The 20,103-nt window shown below is 41.8% G+C and overlaps 1 protein-coding gene across 1 annotated transcript in view; it reads right to left on the reverse strand.

The window, feature by feature from the left end:
• Positions 1-20,103, reverse strand: part of si:ch211-1i11.3 (mitogen-activated protein kinase kinase kinase 5) — an 83,410-nt gene that overhangs the window by 41,391 nt on the left and 21,916 nt on the right. The window contains exons 6-13 of the mRNA XM_034174090.1: positions 15,179-15,349; positions 13,543-13,655; positions 12,545-12,704; positions 12,272-12,422; positions 10,194-10,298; positions 9,923-9,972; positions 9,299-9,394; positions 3,674-3,758 (exon numbers count right to left, since the gene is read on the reverse strand). Of these exons, the coding sequence (XP_034029981.1) occupies positions 3,674-3,758; positions 9,299-9,394; positions 9,923-9,972; positions 10,194-10,298; positions 12,272-12,422; positions 12,545-12,704; positions 13,543-13,655; positions 15,179-15,349 (931 nt within the window). The remainder of the gene's footprint in view (positions 1-3,673; positions 3,759-9,298; positions 9,395-9,922; positions 9,973-10,193; positions 10,299-12,271; positions 12,423-12,544; positions 12,705-13,542; positions 13,656-15,178; positions 15,350-20,103) is intronic.

Consider the following 20,103-nt stretch of genomic DNA (forward strand, 5'->3'; position numbering starts at 1 on the left):
AGTCATAAAAGACAGACAAATAACTGTGATGGATCAATATTTTTTCCTCTTAACAACTGAGATGGATCAATATTTTTTTTTCCTTTCACCACAGTGGACCAGACTGAGAACACCCTCCAGGGGGTGGATGTACCTGTGCCAAAAATAAACAATGAAGAGAAGATTTCAGCATATATACAAAGTGCTTAACACAAGGCACAGCCTGTTAATCAGCATCAAAACAAGAATGTCATATTATAAAAAATAATCATAATAAATCCATCAAAAGCCTGCACAGTTCTAAAACAAAAAAGAAATACATCAAAGAGCTGATTCATACTCTACATACCATGATATAAATGTACATGAAAATACACTATGGCTGTCAAAATAAAGTGATAATTTGGATTAATTAATTACAGCACCTGTAAAGCCGGTATTTATTTTAATCTAGATTAATCACACTTTTCAAGGATCTGCTTTACGTTGTTCTCTGATGTGAACAATAAAAGAGCCTCACTAAGGTTTCCTTCTGCTCAATGATACATGCAGATAAAATAACTGGTAAATACTTTTAATACCAAAGAAATGTGCTTTAGTAACTGTCATTGTTATATCTCAAATGTGGGATATTTTGTGTGTGAATGCTGGTTCACGCACAAAACTCTAGTTAAGCTTTAACGATAATTAATAGGGCAGCGCAGTCTTGTTTGAATCCCCACGTGATATTGCAGGACTTGACCACATCTGGGGACAGCTTGCACCTACATGGCAGAGAATCCCCGGGCAGATTATGGGAGTTTCAGCAAAACCATTCAGCTTGGTTCGGTAAATTTAAAGGCATACTCGACATCACCTAGCGGTCGTGCCGGTTTAAGAAGTGCCGGTTTAAAATGGTTTCCACAGAAACCCCCCATCCTCTGAATGGTTTGTGCTGACACTCCGCCTGGGGATTAGTCTCTCCCCACAAAGACCGTCACTTCCAATGGAAAAATGGTGCATTGTTTTGTTTTCAGCTGCAATCACCAAAGCAGGTCGCAGTTTTTTTGGTTCCCAGTGGAGAAGGGAAGACGAGGCAAATAGGAGAGGTCATGTCGATAGGTGTTAGCCTCCACAGCTCACGAGAGTAGCTGTGTTATCTCGCCTTCACAACCGCTTCAACATGTTTGAGCTCCGGGTCATAAAGAAACTGCAACACATGTCCACTTTCCACCGCATTGTCAGTTTTTCTTTGCATTTTCACTTTGTGTGTAATTTGCCCAAAAACTCAGAAAGTGCCAGACGAAGGCTGTCCCCAGATGTAGAAATATTGCATCATATTTACCCTTTTAGTGCCCGCCCTCAAATGAGATTGTGCTGCCCAATAGACAGCCATACGGAGCCCTTACAGATTTAAAATAGTTTTTAAAAAGTGCTTAATTCATGATGTTTTTCGTCCAGATTTTAATGTTCAATGGCAGATTTAAAAAGGAAATGGTATTGAATTCAGTAAGATTATTCTTAAAGGGGTGCTAGTGTGCCAAATCACTTTATATCTATCTATCTTTTACATTTTCATGTGCTTGATATTTAAAACTGTATGGACTTTTGGTTTGTTTGTTTTTTTTTACATTTAAGTCATAAGAATTTTTTTGGCACCACTATAATTTTATTACTTAGCATTTAAATCAGATTCATAATATTATATTACTAATATGATCAAAATTAGCACAGTCTGCAAACAATTTAGATTTACAGTGTCCTCCAAAAGTATTGGAACACTGAGAGCAACATCAGAAAGGAGCGTGAGAAAACCAAGAACTACCCTGGGCTGAAGAAGCAACTGGAGCAGATGTGGAAGATAAAGTCCAAAGTGGTACCAGTGGTAATAGGGTGTGAGAGGGGGATATATTATATACATACATACACATATATGCATGCTTGGTAATCACCCATCTAGGCTTCTAGGTTGTTGAGATATACAAAAAAGGGGTGTTTTTGGATCACATTTTCCTTGACCTTTGCTCAAACTACTCTAAAATCTAATCACCTCCAGATATCTATCAAAGTTTGAAGGAAATTCAGCCATTTTTATGGTATCTTGGCCGCAATACCCTGGTGTTGCTGCTTTGCCAATGGGCAGGGTAACAACATCAAAAAGACAAAAGTGAAGATAGGTCAAATCAGTCACCTGAGATTAACCCAACTGAGCAAGTACCTGAGTTGTGAAATTCAAAACTCAATAAAAATACCTAAAGAACAAGCAGCAGCGACACTCAGAGGTTATCAAGGAAGGAACACACTGACAGCAAAAGATTTTCAGTCAAGCTTTGGAAATTTTTGAGCATATATTTGCCAATGAAAAGGCGAGACTACACATACAAAGTGCTCACTTAATCTGCAGTAAAAACCCGAAGATTAAAGCTGAATGTCTGTGGTGCATTTTGTTCATCTGCACAGAAGAACAGCAGAAAATTCAAAACCAGGCATGCATATCTACTCATGTCATAAGTAGATGCCAGCATGTGATCACGGACACCAACTAATTATTTTGTGAAGGGTCTGAAACACTTACATTTAAACATAACCATGTGGTGTGACAATTTAAACTGGGAGAGCAGGAACAAGCTGCAAAAAAACTGTGAATAAGCCTTGCAAAATCTTAGAAAAATGACAAAAACATCAGTAAAATGTATGATGACCCTTAAGAGGTAAAGGTGACAGAACTATTAATGACCCAACGCATCCGCTGCTTGAACTTAGGCCCTGAGGGAGGCATATAGATTACCAAAGGCAAACAGAAATAAAGTCAGGATCCGGTAGACCCAGGACCCAGGAGTGTTCTTGTGACTTTCTCGTCACTCAGTGTGATATGTGTTCAGTGTAGGTTTATGTATTGTGAGTTGCACTGTTGTTCATAGGAATGTGAGTAGGATGAATGAGCTAGCATTTGTATTTTTACAGTGGTGTGCCGTGATGTATGGAAGTAAATCTGTGCCATCAGAGTTTGAATTTGAATTCTTATGGTTGAATTTTTTTTTTAGCATCAAAATCAGAGTTCTTAGGTTGAATATGCTTAGCATCAATATTCAGCCTCAAAAACCTCAACCTAAAAAACAAAACAAAAAAATCAACCCCAAAAAATTCAACCTCAAAAAATTTCAACCTTAAAGAAAATTCAACCTCAAAAAATAGAAAAGCAGGGAGAAGCAATCAATCCCTGTCTCAATCATCCAACGTCTATGGAAGTAAATCTGTGATGCTGGATGATTGAGACAGGGATCAGTTGCTTCTCCCTGCTTTTCTATTTTTTGAGATTGAATTTTTTTATTTTTTTTTTTTTTTGGTTGAAATTTTTTAGGTTGAATTTCTTTTTAGGTTGAAGTTTTTGAGGCTGAATATTACTTCCATAGTGATGGTGCATAGCATTTTCATATGTTTTCATGGTGAAACCAAAAGAAAATTTCCATATAGTGAACAATAAAGTTTTCTAATTTTATATTTTAATTAGATTTTTTATTTTTTTTAATTAACTCCATTTTCAGAAGTCAGTCTGGGGCACCAAAAGTGAATACTTTCTCTATATATACACTTTATGCAAAGTCATAGTATGGGAATTTTTTTAAAGACATTTTTATGGTCACATGGTGGGTTTTGTTTTTATTGCTTTCATAAACAAGACCTAGTATAGTGTGTCACAGGAACAGCGACTGACCTCTAATACTCCCCCGGTTCCATGTCCAGGGTCTTGAACAGGATCTTCAGATTGCTGAAGCAGAGAGTTTACCAGCTCACAGAAACTAGCGAGAGAGCAGCGTGACAAGATACAAGTGTGAATCAGGATCTGTTCAAAACTGAAGCATTGGGATAAATATTCATTACACTAAAAAGAACACAAACATCGAGCATAGTCAGAGACCTCTGATCAAACAAATGCATGTGTTTGTGTGTGACAACTTCCTTCAGTCACCTCAAGCTTACAGAAGTGGACTTGTGATCAGAAACTCACAGGTTCAATTGCCCAATCAGACGGGAAGGTTGAGCATGTTCTAAGATGTTAAGTTTCACCTTGTGTGGAGTTGAGCACATGCATGGCAGCACTGGGTCACTGGTAAGTGAGTGCATGTGCAAATGGGCAAACATGAGGTATCATTGTGAAGCCCTTTCAGGGTCTGCATCAGATGGAAAACTGCAACATCTGCATTTATGCTGCAGGTTCAATGGATTCCTAGGATTAAGATAGTGAATATGGTGCTTTATGTTTAAGTCATATCATATCAAGTGATACCTTCAGCTGTGAGAACTATTTCTGGTATTTCAAACCTATAGGTCATGCTCAGTGGAAAGTGATGGCATGGTGCTTCCATACTGTACCATTGGGCCGACTACTTTGGGCAATGGTAGTTTCTGATTGACCTGCCAGGTTTCTGGAAAAAAGTTAAGAGTATTTGTGTGTAAACCTGGCAGGGTTGCCACTTTCCCCTCTTTTGCTTTTAAGCCACTGGCATTTAGACGATTACCTTTCTGTCTTGTCAGATGGCAGGTATCCTGAGAACCATGAGCATAAAGTATCCTTATATACCTATGTTTATCTCTGACCCCAATAGATTTATTCATCAAGTGCTAGTTCTGCTGAAAGAGTTCTAAAAAAATATGTGGTTGCGAATTAAATTTTCATAAGACTGAGTTCATGTCCATCAATGCCACAGCCTATCCTCTATCAAATTTACTATTTAAGATTTCTCAACATTTTAGATATGTGGGCATCTGTGTTTCTAGGAACCCTTCAGATCTATTTAAATGTAATTTCCTTCCCTTGGTTGCCCAGTTGACATAAGACCTACAGTGGTGGTCTCTTCTACCACTATCTTTTGCTGTTTTGTAAACTGTACAAAAATAAATGTTCTCCCCAAATTATTTTGTCTTTTCCCGTGCCTACCAGTTTATATTGCAAAAACTAAAAGGATAAGATAACTCAATCTCCCAGTTCACATGGAACAAGAAAAACCCTAGAATTCATAAGAATGTTTACAAAAGTCTGGGCGGTTTTGTTTTGCCTAACATTTTATTTTATCAATGGGCTGCAAATGTTGTTGTCCATTTGGCTCCTCCTGTTTTTGTTTGGGGTCGCCACAGCGGATATAACCACAGCCGCACTGGTATTTGGTACAAGTTTTACACCGGATGTCCTTCCTGATGCAACTCCAGTGTTACCTGGAGAAACACACACAGCCGCTGGTGCTCCAAAGAGGTCTCCCATCCAAGTACTAACCAGGTCCCGCACTGCTTAGCTTCTGAGATCTGACAGGATCAGGCTGACACAGAGCAGACCAACTGCATTAACGGGCTGCAAATATTCAGTTTATTGCACTGCTGCTACCCCATGGCTGCAGACTGCGAGGACCTCATGTAAATCCTCCTCCCCATTATCCCTCTTATGCCACACCTGCCGTGTCCACCTTTAACCTACTCCAGTAATATCATTAATATGATTATCACTATGGCTTCCAGGAAACACCCCTTTCATTACCCATATACTCCAACACCCTTTTCCCTCTATCTGTTAATGATAATGCTTTTGCAATTTGGAAAAACCATGGGACTGTATCTGTGAAGCATCTCTACTTTGAGGGAACATTTGCATCTTTTGACAAGTTAACGTGGAATAAATTTACAGAGGTCCCAATTTTTCAGATATTTACAAATCTGAACCTTTGTTAGCAATTACTTCCCTGAGGTCCCAGCTATCCACCCCACCACTCCACCCTGGTTTACATATTCTCAATATTACTCCCCATCTTCAGAGGAACCATCTCAGAGCTATACAGCATGATTATCATGTACCAGTCCCCAACCTCTGACCATCTATTCACTGCCTGGTCCGAGGAGCTCTGGTATGGAAATGGGGCCAGTGATCTGTGGGTCAGTCTTGGGGCAGGTCAACAGCTCATCTATATGTGGACACGGGGTCTTGCAGTGTAGGGTGGTTCATAAAGTAACTGGTCTAAGAGCAAATTTGCTCAAATTTATCCCAGCACCTGTCCAGCCTGTGACAAATGTCACTTCGGCCCAACTAATCTCACCCACATGGTTTGGTCCTGTCCTCTCCTGTCTTGGAAGTCTTAGTCTCACTCTCAGCCATCACATCCACAGACATCTGGCCCTCACCCTTAGTTGCACTATTTGGTGTCCTTTCCACTGGTCGGTCACTTCCATCCACTTTTGCTTCTTGCATTTCTTACACTGTTAGCAAGGGATGCAAAGCTTTGAACCGGTTTTCTGAGCAAAAATGATAACCACAACTTTTGGTATTTTGCTTGGAATGAAAGACCTTTTATTTAAAATAATAATAACCTGTTAATACTATTATTTATTTAATTATTGAAAAGGTTTCCATTTACAATGACCAGGTGAGATGTCAGACTTCATTAATGCTCTACATTAGGGATAAGACCGATCCGATCCCCGATCGGTATCGGGTTCCGATACCAACGTAATTCACGTATCGGAAAACACCAATCCAACCCGCAACATTTTCCGATACTGGAGAAGAGCCACTGTGAATCCTCTCAGCTGTTGTTGTTTGCTCTCTGCTCGTTTGCTGCCGAGCGGGAGAAGGGGAGGTTTTTTTTTTTTAAGCTGGGCTCTCTTCCGCAGTATTCTAGCTGTGGTTAGCGGCAAATTTCTGCCCAGCTCTCTGGTTCAAATTATCTGTTCGTCGAGCATGGATTTTCTGAAAAATGAACTGAACTGTTGCTGAAAATGTGTGCTAAAAAGTTAGCTCCTTCACTGTCCCGAGGCTGTCAAACGCTATGAAAAGCCAGCTCAGCATACAGCCAAGGAGGACAGTGAACAGAGATTCTGTCCACTGAAAGGGGAAAAAAGACTCCATTAAAATCCTGCATGAGCGTCGATGATGCTACTTTTTTCTTTTTTTATTTAACATATGAAATGCTTCGTGTTCTCCCCCTCTAGCTGCCACCTTATCGTGGTGGGGGAGTTTGCGTACCGGGATGATCCTAGGAGCTATGTTGTCGGGGGCTTTGTGCTCCCTGTAGGGTCTCCCAAGGCAAACAGGTCCTAGGTGACTGGTCAGACTAAGGGCAGTTCAGAACCTCCATGACCAGTAAAAGATCAAGGACCGTGACGTCGCCCAGTATGGCAGAGCCGGGGTCCCACTCTGGAGCCGGGCCTGGGGTTGGGGCTTAGCCCATCGGGCCTGGCCGGGCTCAGCCCGAAAGAGTGACGTGGGCCCGCCCTCCTGTGGGTTCACCACCTGCAGAGGGGGCCATGGGGGTCGGGTGCAGAGAGGATTGGGTGGCGGTCGAGGGCGGGTGGCCCGGGGGCCCGGTCCATGCTCACAGTCCCTGGCTGTTGGGACGTGGAATGTCACCTCACTAGGGGGGAAGGAGCCTGAGCTCCTGGAGAGGGGCTGGACGCTTCATTTTTCTGGCGTCGCCCACGGGGAGAGGCGGAGAGCTGGGGTCACATTGCTTATTGCTCCCCAGCTCAGTCGCCAAGTGTTGGAGTTCACTCCGGTGAACAAGAGGGTCGCGTCCCTACGCCTTCGGGTCGGGGACAGGTCTCTCACCGCTGTCTCGGCCTACGGGCCGAGCAGCAGTGCAGAGTACATGACCTTCCTGGAGTCCCTGGGAGGGGTACTAGATAGCGTTCCGACTGGGGACTCCATTGTTCTCCTGGGGGATTTCAACGCCCACGTGGGCGGCGACAGTGAGACCTGGAGGGGGGTGATCGGGAAGCACGGCCTCCCCGATCTGAACCCGAGTGGTGTTCAGTTGTTGGACTTCTGTGCTAGTCACAGTTTGTCCATCACGACACCATGTTCGAGCATGGTGCCGGTGATGCACCATGTCAGTTTGCAAACCACCAATAAACTCAACAGAAGAAAGAAGAAGAAGGAAAAGGAAGAAGAAGAAGAAAGACTCTGAGGTTCATTTCCGCCTGTGGTTTATTTTGGATGTATGGCTCAACGGACTTCTTCAAAAACCCTGCCTTTATTCTGTAATTATTATGCTGTTTTTTGTCTTGGTGGATCAAATGGGATTGATTTCGTTGCGAGCACAACGCTGAAGATGTGTCAGATGACACTGGTAGGAATATATTTCAACTTTTAAAATAACTTATTTTTCTTGCTGGTGACGGGACAAAGTGCTGGTGTTCTCTGGTTCAGGCTGAGAAATGCACTGAGGGACTTCTTTTAAAAACAACTGGTTTGGATCAAACCAGTTGCGAAAAAATTCTGGTTCAAAGGCCTGTTTTGGTGCACTGGAATAGTCCTCACCCTCCATCTCATACCCAGTGAATAAAAGATGCACTATCTTTTATGAAACTGGAGAAAATCAAACATTCCCTTCACAGGTTAAACAAAATTTGTATTTATTTTAGTTGTTTTTTTGAGAGCCAGATCGACTCACCATGCTCCAGCACTGTTTAAGGACAGTGGCTCTGCTGGTAGAGTACATTGTAATTAGTTGCCTCAAACTGTTTGATCTGGATTATCAGGTTTTACAAGGCAGGCTCATGTTCCTACAGTGATGTCAGTCTGTAAATCCTTCAGTCTGTTGATCTGTATTCAGTCTGTCAAACGTTGGCTAAGGCCTGGTTCACACCACAGGATTTTAAAATTATCTTTAGGTTTCCAAAACCTGAGAGACCACACACATGAAGATAAAAAAAAATAAATAAATCATAGATCTAACAGATTTGGTGGTACAGTGTGTGGTGTTTAGCCACACGGTAAGGACAACAACACCACACACAAAGATTTCACACATGAACATTCCCAGCTCAGGCAGGAAATCTCGCAAAATCTCTCAAGATTAAACGTGACTTCAGAGTAAACAAACAGAGATACTTTGTGGACTATTTAAAACAGAGGGAAAAAAAACAATACAAAAAGAAAAAGAAAAGGCATTTCTTTAAAGGAGTGGAGACAGTGCGACCACCGGACTTTCTGGTAAGTCAGAACAGCTGTTTTGATTCTATTTTCCGCTCCATAAGTACGTCACATTCAGCAGGCTGCGTGCTCTTTTTGGTTTTGTGTGTGGTTTGGACACCACATACACTGCAATATCGGGCCAAAGAAATCCAACATGTTGAATATCCCCGATTTGCGATTGGAGCGCTCCTGACACCCTTCCCAGCAGATCAGAGCGCTGTTAACACACCACACACAGCAGGAATATCTGATAATATTATCTTTAGCATCATCACGAATGTCGGGACGTCCTTAAGATTGTCGGAAGGGGAAGATCGGGTCCGACATCGGCCTAATTATCTTACCGTGTGAACCAGGCCTAAGGCAGTCGATGTCACTCACCCTTTGCAGTGCAGATCAGAGGGGAAGCAGAGCTGGAAGTCATCAGAGTTGTAGTGGACATACAGGAAGCAGATCCGCTCATCAATCTTCGAAGCACTTTGGAGGTTAATGAGCAAAGAAAAACAAAGACTTTAATAATTCATTCACCAAATCCTCCACGGAAGCACGCACAGCTGTCTGCAAACGTCACATGAACTAAAAGACAGACTGCAACTATCCCAACAAGCCCTTATGTGCTCCCAACAACCAACAGAGGTTATTTGCATGTCAAACAGTCTCAGCATTAGGTCAACAAAATGTGGAAAAATGATGTGTTAAATAAATATTGGTGTTTGGGGGGGAGACAATAATGTAAGTGGGTAGAGTGCACTGTTATTCTGATAACTGGCCAGAGAGAGAGAGAGAGAGAGAGAGAGAGAGAGAGAGAGAGAGAGAGAGAGAGAGAGAAAAAAAAAAGAGCTTGCAAACAACAAAACCTGAATTTATATTGACAGGACAAACATCTGACACCTAAGGTTTCCCAGACAACGGTTGTGTTTTGCCCCCTCCCCAACCTCTGATTCAGACCTGAACACCCAGAACTGCTAGCAGATATTTGAGAAACACTGCAAACACGGGCTTTACCTCACTCCCCGGATTGCAGAGGCTGGGAAAGTCCACTGGTGTAAGCCTTTCTGTAAGGGGAAAAAAATAAACTACTGATGACTGCATTCCAAGTCAGAGAACTGTGCACACAGCAGAGAAACACCCTCTGAGGAGATCACTGTAACATGCTGAAGGAACACACCCAGACACTTTCTGGATTAAACATTCACTGGACCATAAATTACAGACAGGAAGGTTGGTGGCCATTCCGACACGCTGGGATCAGAGTGCAGCTCTGGGGCAGACATACCTTTAAATGCATGAGATGTTTCAACTGGACAGTACAGCTTTCATCCTCTTCATTCACAGACACGATAGCTGGCTGGAAGACTTTGGTCGGTTCGAGTATGAGCACCTGAAAAGCAGCAAATTAACATGAATGGCAGCAGAATTAAAGCATTTTGTGTGTGCTCACCAAAGTCTAACTGCACAGTGATCTGGTGAGCCATTTCAGGGTTTCATTGGCAATTCAACAGAAAAAAAATGAGTTCAAGCCAAATGTGGCTGTTGACATTTAGTTAAATCAATGAGGACTTTGTACATGGGAAGCATTCACAGAGCAGTCAAGTCCACTTCTGTACAGTGGTGGACTGAAGTGAAAAGTCCTACAGGGAATTATACACCCATCTAAAGTGTGGGTTGCTCCTCCAATGTAGAAATATGGCAAACAGTGAATTACAGTATCAAGAACACTAACAGGCAGACTTAAATGCATATATTCTGTGAAGCCATAAATAGATGCCAATGGCAGTGATGAGTAAGTAAGTCAGGAGATGTAGTGCAAACACAGAAAAAGTAGTAATAGGGTATCATCAGTGGCTCAAAAGTGGCAAAAAAAAAAGTGGCTGGGATATGTGTCTGCAATGATTCATGCCTTCATGGAACTGCAATACTAAGTGTAGATGTCCTGCAGGCTTGGCAGAGAAGATTTAGAGATGTCGTTGGCACCCCAAACCTCGCTCTACACTGCTTTGTGTTGCTGGGAGCTGCAGCTTCCAAACTAGGTAGTAAAGCAACCCATGAGCACAGACTGAGTGGTACTGCAGACAGCCCTCAGTATGCCATTGGACAGCTTCAACTTTCTTAGTTTCCTGCGGTGATACAGGTGTCTCGCTTTCTGCATCTGAGCGGAGATGTGTTTAGTCCATGTCAGGTCCTCAGAGACCTGACATGTTAGGTGCAACTGCTTATGCTCTCACCTGCAGTGCCCTGGATCTCAGGCAGACAACCAATGTATTCCCACATCTCTAAAATAGCCATTATCTGCCACAGCCAAGTAAAGCGTGGGCATTCCTCTTGGCCTTCACCAGCTGCTGGGGTCCTCAACACCGAGGCATCCATGTGCCGGTGTCCCGACGAGATGACCTACCTATTGAGAGGACATCCACCGCCCAACTGCGCATGCGCAGTTCTCTCTACCCGCACTTTAACACCTCACCCCATCGAGTTTACCTACATTTCTTTACAGTGCAACTGCACATGCGCATCTCCCCGTCGCGATGAGCTACCCGTCATCTAACGACAATATTCTATTTCAAGACAGCATGTGTACATGCAATCTTTGTGTTTTTAAAATTGAAGAGACATTACTGTATTTTTATGCAAAGACAAAACTTACGTGGGTTTTCTACTTTTCTTTGGTGGGTGAGTTCAACCTGATGAATAAGGTGCGCATGCGCATGCAGGAACACAGTCACCGGTCAAGATAAGCTCCACTACTGAAGAAAACCCACTTAAATTTTGTCTTTACATAAAAATACAGTAATAAGTGTTTGTTCGATTTTAAAAAAGGATACACTTGCATGTACACGCTGTCTTTAAAGAAGAATATTATCATTAGATGATGGGGAGCTCATCACAATGGAGGAGCTCAACTCGGCACACGTAGCTGTCGATTTGCGCTATGGGGATTTCAATTCAACAGGGCACTTTATCTCGACAGAACATCAGGTCGTGCACAGAAAAACCAACACGTCATGTGACCAAAATGTCAAAGCTGATTCTTGCTCACAATGCAAGCAATACTTCTCATCTTAGTCTCCCTAAGCGACTGCTTGTTTGAGACAAGAGTCCTCTGAAGAGATATAGTACCAAATATTACATTTGACCCAACAGGAAAATTTACAAATTCTCTGCAAATTAATAAATCACCTCTGCTCCCAACATGTGAGGTTTGAAGTCACACATTGCATGAAAACAGCTTGTTTACTGGTTTATTTTATTTCTAAAGCCAATGTCTGGTAGCCACAAAGACCACCACTACTTGAAAGATGTTTGCTGTGCAGTTTTATAATTGTTTTGTTCAACAGTAACAGGGCGATATCTTACTGGGCAGCGGTCTGTGGAGACAGTGGGTTTACAGGCCTGCAAAAGCAGCTCCATCCAGAAGTCCACGATCTCTTGTTTAACAGATTTCACCTCAGGTGGTTTGGCAAACTGATTATATAGGATGTACGTCTCCATAATGGATGCCACATACCTTAAAAGAAAAACATGATACACATGACCACACTACTCACTAAAATAACAACCACAGAATTTAAAATTTATTAATGAATCAGTCTGAGCCCTACTAATCAAAAGGGGTTACTCAAACCTCACCAAATTGGGGCGTTGAGTCTGTAGAGTTTCTCTGAAGCCTCAATGACTTTGCGATATTCCTTAACCAGGATGTTTGCGCCAAGGTAGAAACCCACATCCCAGTACTGCTTCATCTTCTCCAAGCTACCTTTTCTTCCCAAAAGGGTACTTATGGTCACACCTACAAACCAACAAAACATCAACTAGAAAGGTACTTCTACACTGAGATTAGCAATACAAGCACGGGAATCACAATTTCCAAGCACACTTCAAACCTCGGGTTGAAAAGCATTTATGCCAGTGTTTCAAAACATCAATCACATGATGTACAATCAGTTAAGATCAACTGAAACTAGAGGGGGACTCGAAGATGTGTATCCACTACCAAGGTAGAGCTTTAAGCCCCCCCCCACTCACACACACGCATATTCCAGGATGAAAGGGTTGAATAAAATTTCTGAATTTGCAGCTGAATTTACTTGTTCTTCTGGGCACCACATCCCACTCCTCCATAAATTTCTTCTATCTTTTTAAACCACAAATTTTATGAAAGGTTCTGTCCATGACAGTACAACATCACGAGTCTCACTGTACTTTTGATTTTGTACTACATGGCATTTATATCTAAAACTAGAACATCAAAAACACACACAAACAACAAAAAATAAAGTAAAAGGAAAACGATTAAATAAAAAATAAAATAATCAAAGCTTCTCCACATCCCTTATAAAATTAATAAAGGCTCTCCAGATCTTCTCAAGCAATTGCTGCTTGGATTTGTGTTATTCTTTCAAGTGGAAAGCTGGATAAACTCTGAAACACTTTACTGTACTGTTTTGTCTGTGCATTAACCTCTAGAAAACAATTTTTTTTTTAAGAATTTCAACACCCTCAGGAACAATGAATGTTTCAAATGTTTTCAAATTTTGTTCTCAGTTTTCAAGTTGCTGCAGTACTGCTTCCAGGTCAGTTTTGCCATGCAAATTTATCAGTACATCAAGCAAAACTCAAGAAAATACCTATTTTGCGCATTTCAATGGATGTGTCAAACTCTTGGCCTGTTGCCATCAGGAGGACAACACTATTGATGCCCGAGTGAAGTGTCGGCTCCGCCTCAAAAGCTTTTCTATACCTGAAAAATACACACATACCATAAGTAGAAGGACATCAAAAGACAGAACAAATTAAAATCAATAACCCACGCTGCTGCCTTGGGCAAACATTAATAAGTTTACCATTAATAAGTGATGCTTTTCTGCAGAAAGCTTTTACACAGTACAGTTCAGTGACTTTGACCGTTCACTTTTTGACCCCAAAACCAATAGGCTTCTTGGGGTCACTATACCTAAAACACATGCCACGTTTGGTGGCATTCAGGCAGTTAATAAAAGAAGCTATTGTGCTCACATGATTTTTACAAAGTACACACCAGTGACCTTGACCTTTTGACCCCCAAATCAATAAGCTTCTTGGGGTCACTATGTGTAATGCATATACCAACTTTGCTGCCAATTGGGCCAGTACTACTGAAGTAATCTCGCTCACATGATTTTTACAAAGTAAGCTCCCTGTGACCTTAACCTTTAACCTGTTGACAACAAAACCAAGATGTCTGTGGGGGTCACTATGCGTAACATATATAACCAACTTTTCTGACAATCGGGCCAGCACAACTGAAGTAATCTCGCTCACAAGATTTCTTTTTTTTACAAAGTACTCGCCATTGACTGACCTTTTACCCACCAAAAATGGGGTTGTTATACCACATTTGGTGACAATTGGGCCGGTATAACTGAAGAAATCTTGATCACAAGTGAAATGTCACATGACTGACTTAACGACTCCTGCGCATAGTGACGTTTATATAACGGCTGAGTGGATCCTTGTCATTTGATTGGTGTGTTCTATGTCACATGACATGGATTATTCACAGTTTGCCGTTGTGTTTCATTAACCGTGCAATAGTTCTTTTTTAGCGTGCAATTTTGGTGCTATGTGAAATGTGCTACTGCATGCCCCGACCACCGTGAGTGCTCATACTACTGGGGGCGGCGTTTAGTTAAACATAGCGGAGTTTGTTTTGCTGGCAGACGGCGATCTGAAGGAGCTAATTGAAGCTGCTAATTCTTCTAACACAAAAAACATCCACTACACTGTAAGCCATATGGAGGCATGAAGAGCTGTTAGGATGAAAAGCTGGGGAAAGTTCTGATGTGATTTTTCTCTGGATTGAGGAACTACACAAAGACTTTTTTTTTGGAAGTAAACGAAGTCAGTGCCCAGCATCATGGACTACACTGTCACAATTTTGGAGTCTAATATAAAGTTCGTGTTGGACTGTTACACACCAGTGGAAAACCAAAACGCAAGTCTCTTTTCTGTTGTTTATAAATTAATAACATATAAATTGCCAAGAATCTATTTTCACTGTTATACAAAACAAATAATGAATGTTTTGTCATTCTTTCAATGGAACAAATATTTAATTCGGTGAAAGATGGAAAGTACATTCCATCTTTCACCTCATGAAATATTCGTACCACTGAACTCATAAACATTCATTATTTGTATACTGGCCCACTGACTGCGGCGTGGGAAGGAGAGAGACAGAAGAAAAAAAAAATCCAAAATCCCAACCAGTAAAAGCATTGATACCAGTAGCAGGCCTGGTCTAGACTGCTGTGATCAGTAAATCCAGAGCTCATGAAAATGTCTTTGTAGATTCGCCCACATAAGCAGTAGATGTCTGATGCGACCTTGTCCTCCGACTCCACAACAGGCAGAATCAGCTCCAGAGCCTTAGCCCGATCTCCGGGGTGGTTCCGCCTGGAATGAGAAAACTGTATGACATCAGCACCTACAAATGCAGTTTTAAACATGTTTTTAAGTCTAAAGGAGTCATATTCTCTAAAATCAGAGTCTGCCTTTTGAAATTGTTAGAGTTAGGGTTTCATACTTAATATCCTGAAAGTCCCACAGTTTTCTTTGTATAGATCTTCTCCTGCTGTATGCAAAAATCATGCATGAAACAGCCTGTCTGGACTCTGACTTGCTTTGTAAGACATGCCCCCTAAGCCCATTTGTGCTCTGTGCTACACAACACTTTGTCTGTGGTAAAGAAACAGAAACCACCATCTCCAAAGCAGGAGGAGGAATGACAGCGCATTTAAAGAAACAGAGACAGAAACAGATCCTTTTCTTAGGGACTCGGTATATGATATGAACACTTGTCCGACTGTCCACACAAACAGAAAAGTTGCTCAGACAAGAAGTGTTCTCAATTATGTTATTTAAAATGGACAAGTACAAATTCTTAATTTTCTCTGCATTGTTATCATGGAACTCAACACGACACACACAGGGCCAATGGACTACTTGTATGTACATCTCCAGACAACACAACTTCATGTTCGGCTTTCTTTGGGAATTTTCCAGATGGTCTTCCAGCAGACAAAGCAAACCATAACCCATCACATCATTTACAAAACTGCTGAATGTGCTCGTAATATACATTCTTTTCAATTTCAATTCATTTTCATTTATATAGTGCCAAATCACAACAGAGTTGCCTCAAGGCGCTTCACACAAGTAAGGTCTAACCTTACTAACTCACAGAGCAGCAGTGGTAAGGAAAACCTCCCTCTGAGGAGAAACCTCAAGCAGGCCAGACTCAAAGGTGTGACCCTCTGCTTCGGCCATGCTACAGACACAAATTACAGACCAATTCACAAAACGAATACACAGGAAATGCTGTTGGTGTACAGGACAGGAGGGTTTTCAGCACAAATACCACACCCATCTCTGGATGGAGCTGCACCTTAAACAGAGAGAAAAAACAGAATCAGACATCAGACAGATAAGAAATACAGTATAATTTGTCAGCATTAAACAACAAGAAAAACAGGAAACACTAAGGTGATCACCGGCCACTAGCCCTAAGCTTCACTACAAGACCCAGAATTTAGGTAAAGCTGAGGCTGTGGCATGCTCCGTTTCCTAATAAAATGAATTAAAAGAGTAAAAAACGCAGAACTATACTATGCCAGTATGCTAGGGACACAAAGTAGCTCTGCACCCTGAGAACGCAAAGCCCGGGCCGGTAAGTAAGGTTTAACTAGGTCAGCTAGGTAGGGAGGTGCCAGTCCATGAACAATTTTATAGACTAATAGCAGAACCTTAAAAGCTCATCTCACTGGGACAGGAAGCCAGTGAAGGGATGCCAAAATGGTTGTAATGTGGTCGAACTTTCTGCTTTGTGTCAAAAGTCTGGCTGCAGCATTTTGAACCAACTGGAGAGCCCTAATGCTGGACTGCGGTGTGATGTATGACACACGAGCATAGGTTAAGCGTTAACTGGTCAAATTATTGCCGATGTCTCAATGGACCAAGAACCATCATTTTAGTCTTATCAGAGTTTAAAAGTAGGAAGTTTCTAGACATCCAACTTGTCACTGATGCAAGGCAATCTTCTAAGGATTTTATGTGAATGAGATTACCAGCAGTTATCGGCATGTATAACTATCATTAGCATAGCAGTGAAAGGTAATCCCAAAACACCGCAATATGTGCCCAAGGGGTGCTATATAAAGGGAGTAAAGCAGGGGCCTAAGATGGACCGCTGTGGAACCCCAAATTTCATGTCAGTAAGGTTAGAGGTAGTGTTACTGTACAAAATACAGTGAAAACGACTGGTCAAGTATGACGTCAACCATGCAAGGGCACTCCCAGTAATCCCAAAGTGATTTTCCTGTCTATCAAGTAGAATATGATGATACATGGTATCAAATGCAGCACTGAGATCTAACAGGACCAGAACCGCAGTGGAGTCCGAATCCATTGCAAGCAGAAGATCATTCACCACTTTAGTGAGAGCCGTCTCTGCGGAATGATATTTTCTAAAAGCAGACTGCAGTGGCTGAAAGAGATTACTCTCAATAAGATAGTCCACGAGCTGCCGTGAAACCACTTTTTCCAGAATTTTTGAGCAAAATGATAGATTTGATATCGGCCGATAGTTTTTCAATACACTAGGGTCAAGATTAGGTTTCTTAAGTAATGGTTTAATTACTGAAGATTTTAAACATTTTGGAACGGATCCAGAAGTTAAAGATAGATTAATCATTTCCAGCACAGTCGGCCCAAGAGTGGGCCACAGGTCCTTAAACAGTTTTGTTGGTATAGGATCAAATAAACAGGTTATGCTTTTTGTTGACGTTACGAGTTTCATCAGCATACCTAGAGACATACACTCAAATTCTGTAAATCTAGGTAATACCTCAGTAATGGCGCCCACCTCAGTAGCAGGGTGTAGTGGCTGGGTTGAGGCATGCTGGGATATGTTTAACTTAATGTCTTCCATTTTCTTCTCAAAGTAATCCAGGAAATCTTGTGCTGTAAAAGGAGAATGAACTACAGGTGGTTGTCCACGAATACGTGTTGCCACCGTGTCAAACAAGAACTTTGAGTTATGCTTGTTTTTGTTGATCAAATCAGAGTAATAGGTCCGCTTTGTAGCCAGTAATGCATGCTTATAGTCTAAGATGGCATCACACCACACAAGGTGGTATACTTCTAGTTTTGAACTACACCATTTCTCTTCTAGACCTCTAGTCTTGTGCTTGAGGTCACACAGGTAATCACTGACCCAAGGTGACTGTGTTTTGGGGGAGCGTGGTTTTAACACAGGTGGTGCAATCATGTCGAGTGCAGTTTTGAGCACTGAGTTTAAACTACCCACAAGACTGTCTACTGATTGGGTATTTGCCAAATATGAAGCTAAGACATCAGGCAGTCTAGCTTCGAGTTCAGTCTTAGTTGATGAGTTGATGCATCGCTGTAGTGATATATAAGGTTGTTGTTCCACGAAACACGGCAGTGAAACTGTAAACTTAATGAGTGATCAGAGACCACTGATGTAAGAGGCATGATGTTAATATTTGTGACAGCAATACCACGTGCGAGAACCAAATCCAGGGTATTTCCACTAATGTACGTCGAGTCCCAAATGCACTGCCAAAATCCTAATGCATCCACAATTTCCAGAAATGATTTATAGTACTATACTAGCATAGTATAGTTCTGCGCTTTTTACTCTTCTAATGATTTATAGAAGGCTTATTTATATGAACGTTAAAGTCACCAATCATCAGAATGTTATCTGCACTAATTGACAAGTTAGAGATGAACGCACCAAATTCATCTAAGAATTCAGAATATGGGCCAGGAGGCCTATATACAGTGACAAAGTAATACGGCTGAGTTTTATTCTTCTGACCTAGGATCCTGAGCAGAGCGGAGTGGAGAGTCAGATGCTCAAACAAGTTAAATTTGTGACCCCCAACAGCTAATAAGCTAAACCTAGATTTATAAATAAGAGCAACACCCCTGCCTTGTTTCACATCACGAGGGACGTGACTAAATGTATATGCTGGTGGGAAGGCCTCATTTAAGGGGAGGACAGCTGTAGGTTTAAGCCAGGTTTCACATAACCCAATCATATCTAAGTGATGATCAATAATTAGATCATTATTGAACAATGATTTTGAGGATAGTGATCTTATGTTAATGAGACCCAGACTAAGGGCCTCAGTGGGGTTGACAGTTGAACTGTTTGGGTTTAAGGGTGGTTCCAGAGTAGCATATATAAGATGCCTTGAAGTAGGTTTAGGTTTGAGACATTCCACATGCGTTGTAGGTAGCAGACAAGAAATCTTTGATACTGCTGGAACAATCATTGGGTCATCCTCAATTTCAACATCATCCAATGTAGTAATGGGTATTATGTTTGCAAAGCATATCCCTCTATGATTTTTATGGATACATGTTGAATTTCCCTCCCTGGCAGATAAACTGCACTATCACCATAGTGGATTTTCTGCACTAATTTCTCTGCTAAGCTAATGGATTCCACATCCACATTTGTCATAAGCCTTGCAGGGTCTCTAATCACCTGCTCCGTGGCCTGCTGTAAATTTCTAATGTTACCCTCACTGTAGAGCTCTACCTACGAGGTCTGATAAAGACCTTGTAGAAACATATGAATCAAATCCATATAGTTTTTGAAAAAAGTAAAAAGGTACGATACTTTTCTAACAGACCTCGTATGATTGCAGACAAGATGGCGGCGCTTTCCCCAGTAGGGTGGAGGCCGTCCGGCATCAGCAAGCTAAGGCGGCCCCAGAACGAAGGCCAGTTATCAATAAAGCTATAGCCTTGCCATCTACAAAATTGTGCCAGCCACCTATTTAACGATGTCAGCCTGCTAAATGCCTCATCAGTACCCCGGGAGGGGAGGGGACCAGAGACTATTAATCGATGCCGACACATCTTTCTGGCAAGGTTACAAGTCCTCTCTATGTCCATTTTTGTGACCTCTGGGTGCTTTATCCTGACATCACTGGTGCCGACGTGAATAACTATGTGACTATATCTCATGTCATGTTCCTTAGTCTGTCTTCCCTTCTGCAGTGTCAGCACCCTAAGATGGGATGCAATGTCGGGAGCTCTGGCCCCAGGAATACATTTAACATCAGCCGGCGTCTGTAACCTTACTTTGCCGGTGATAGAATCCCCTATCACTA

The sequence above is a fragment of the Thalassophryne amazonica genome, chromosome 7 (assembly GCF_902500255.1).
Source record: "Thalassophryne amazonica chromosome 7, fThaAma1.1, whole genome shotgun sequence".
NCBI lineage: Eukaryota > Metazoa > Chordata > Actinopteri > Batrachoidiformes > Batrachoididae > Thalassophryne > Thalassophryne amazonica.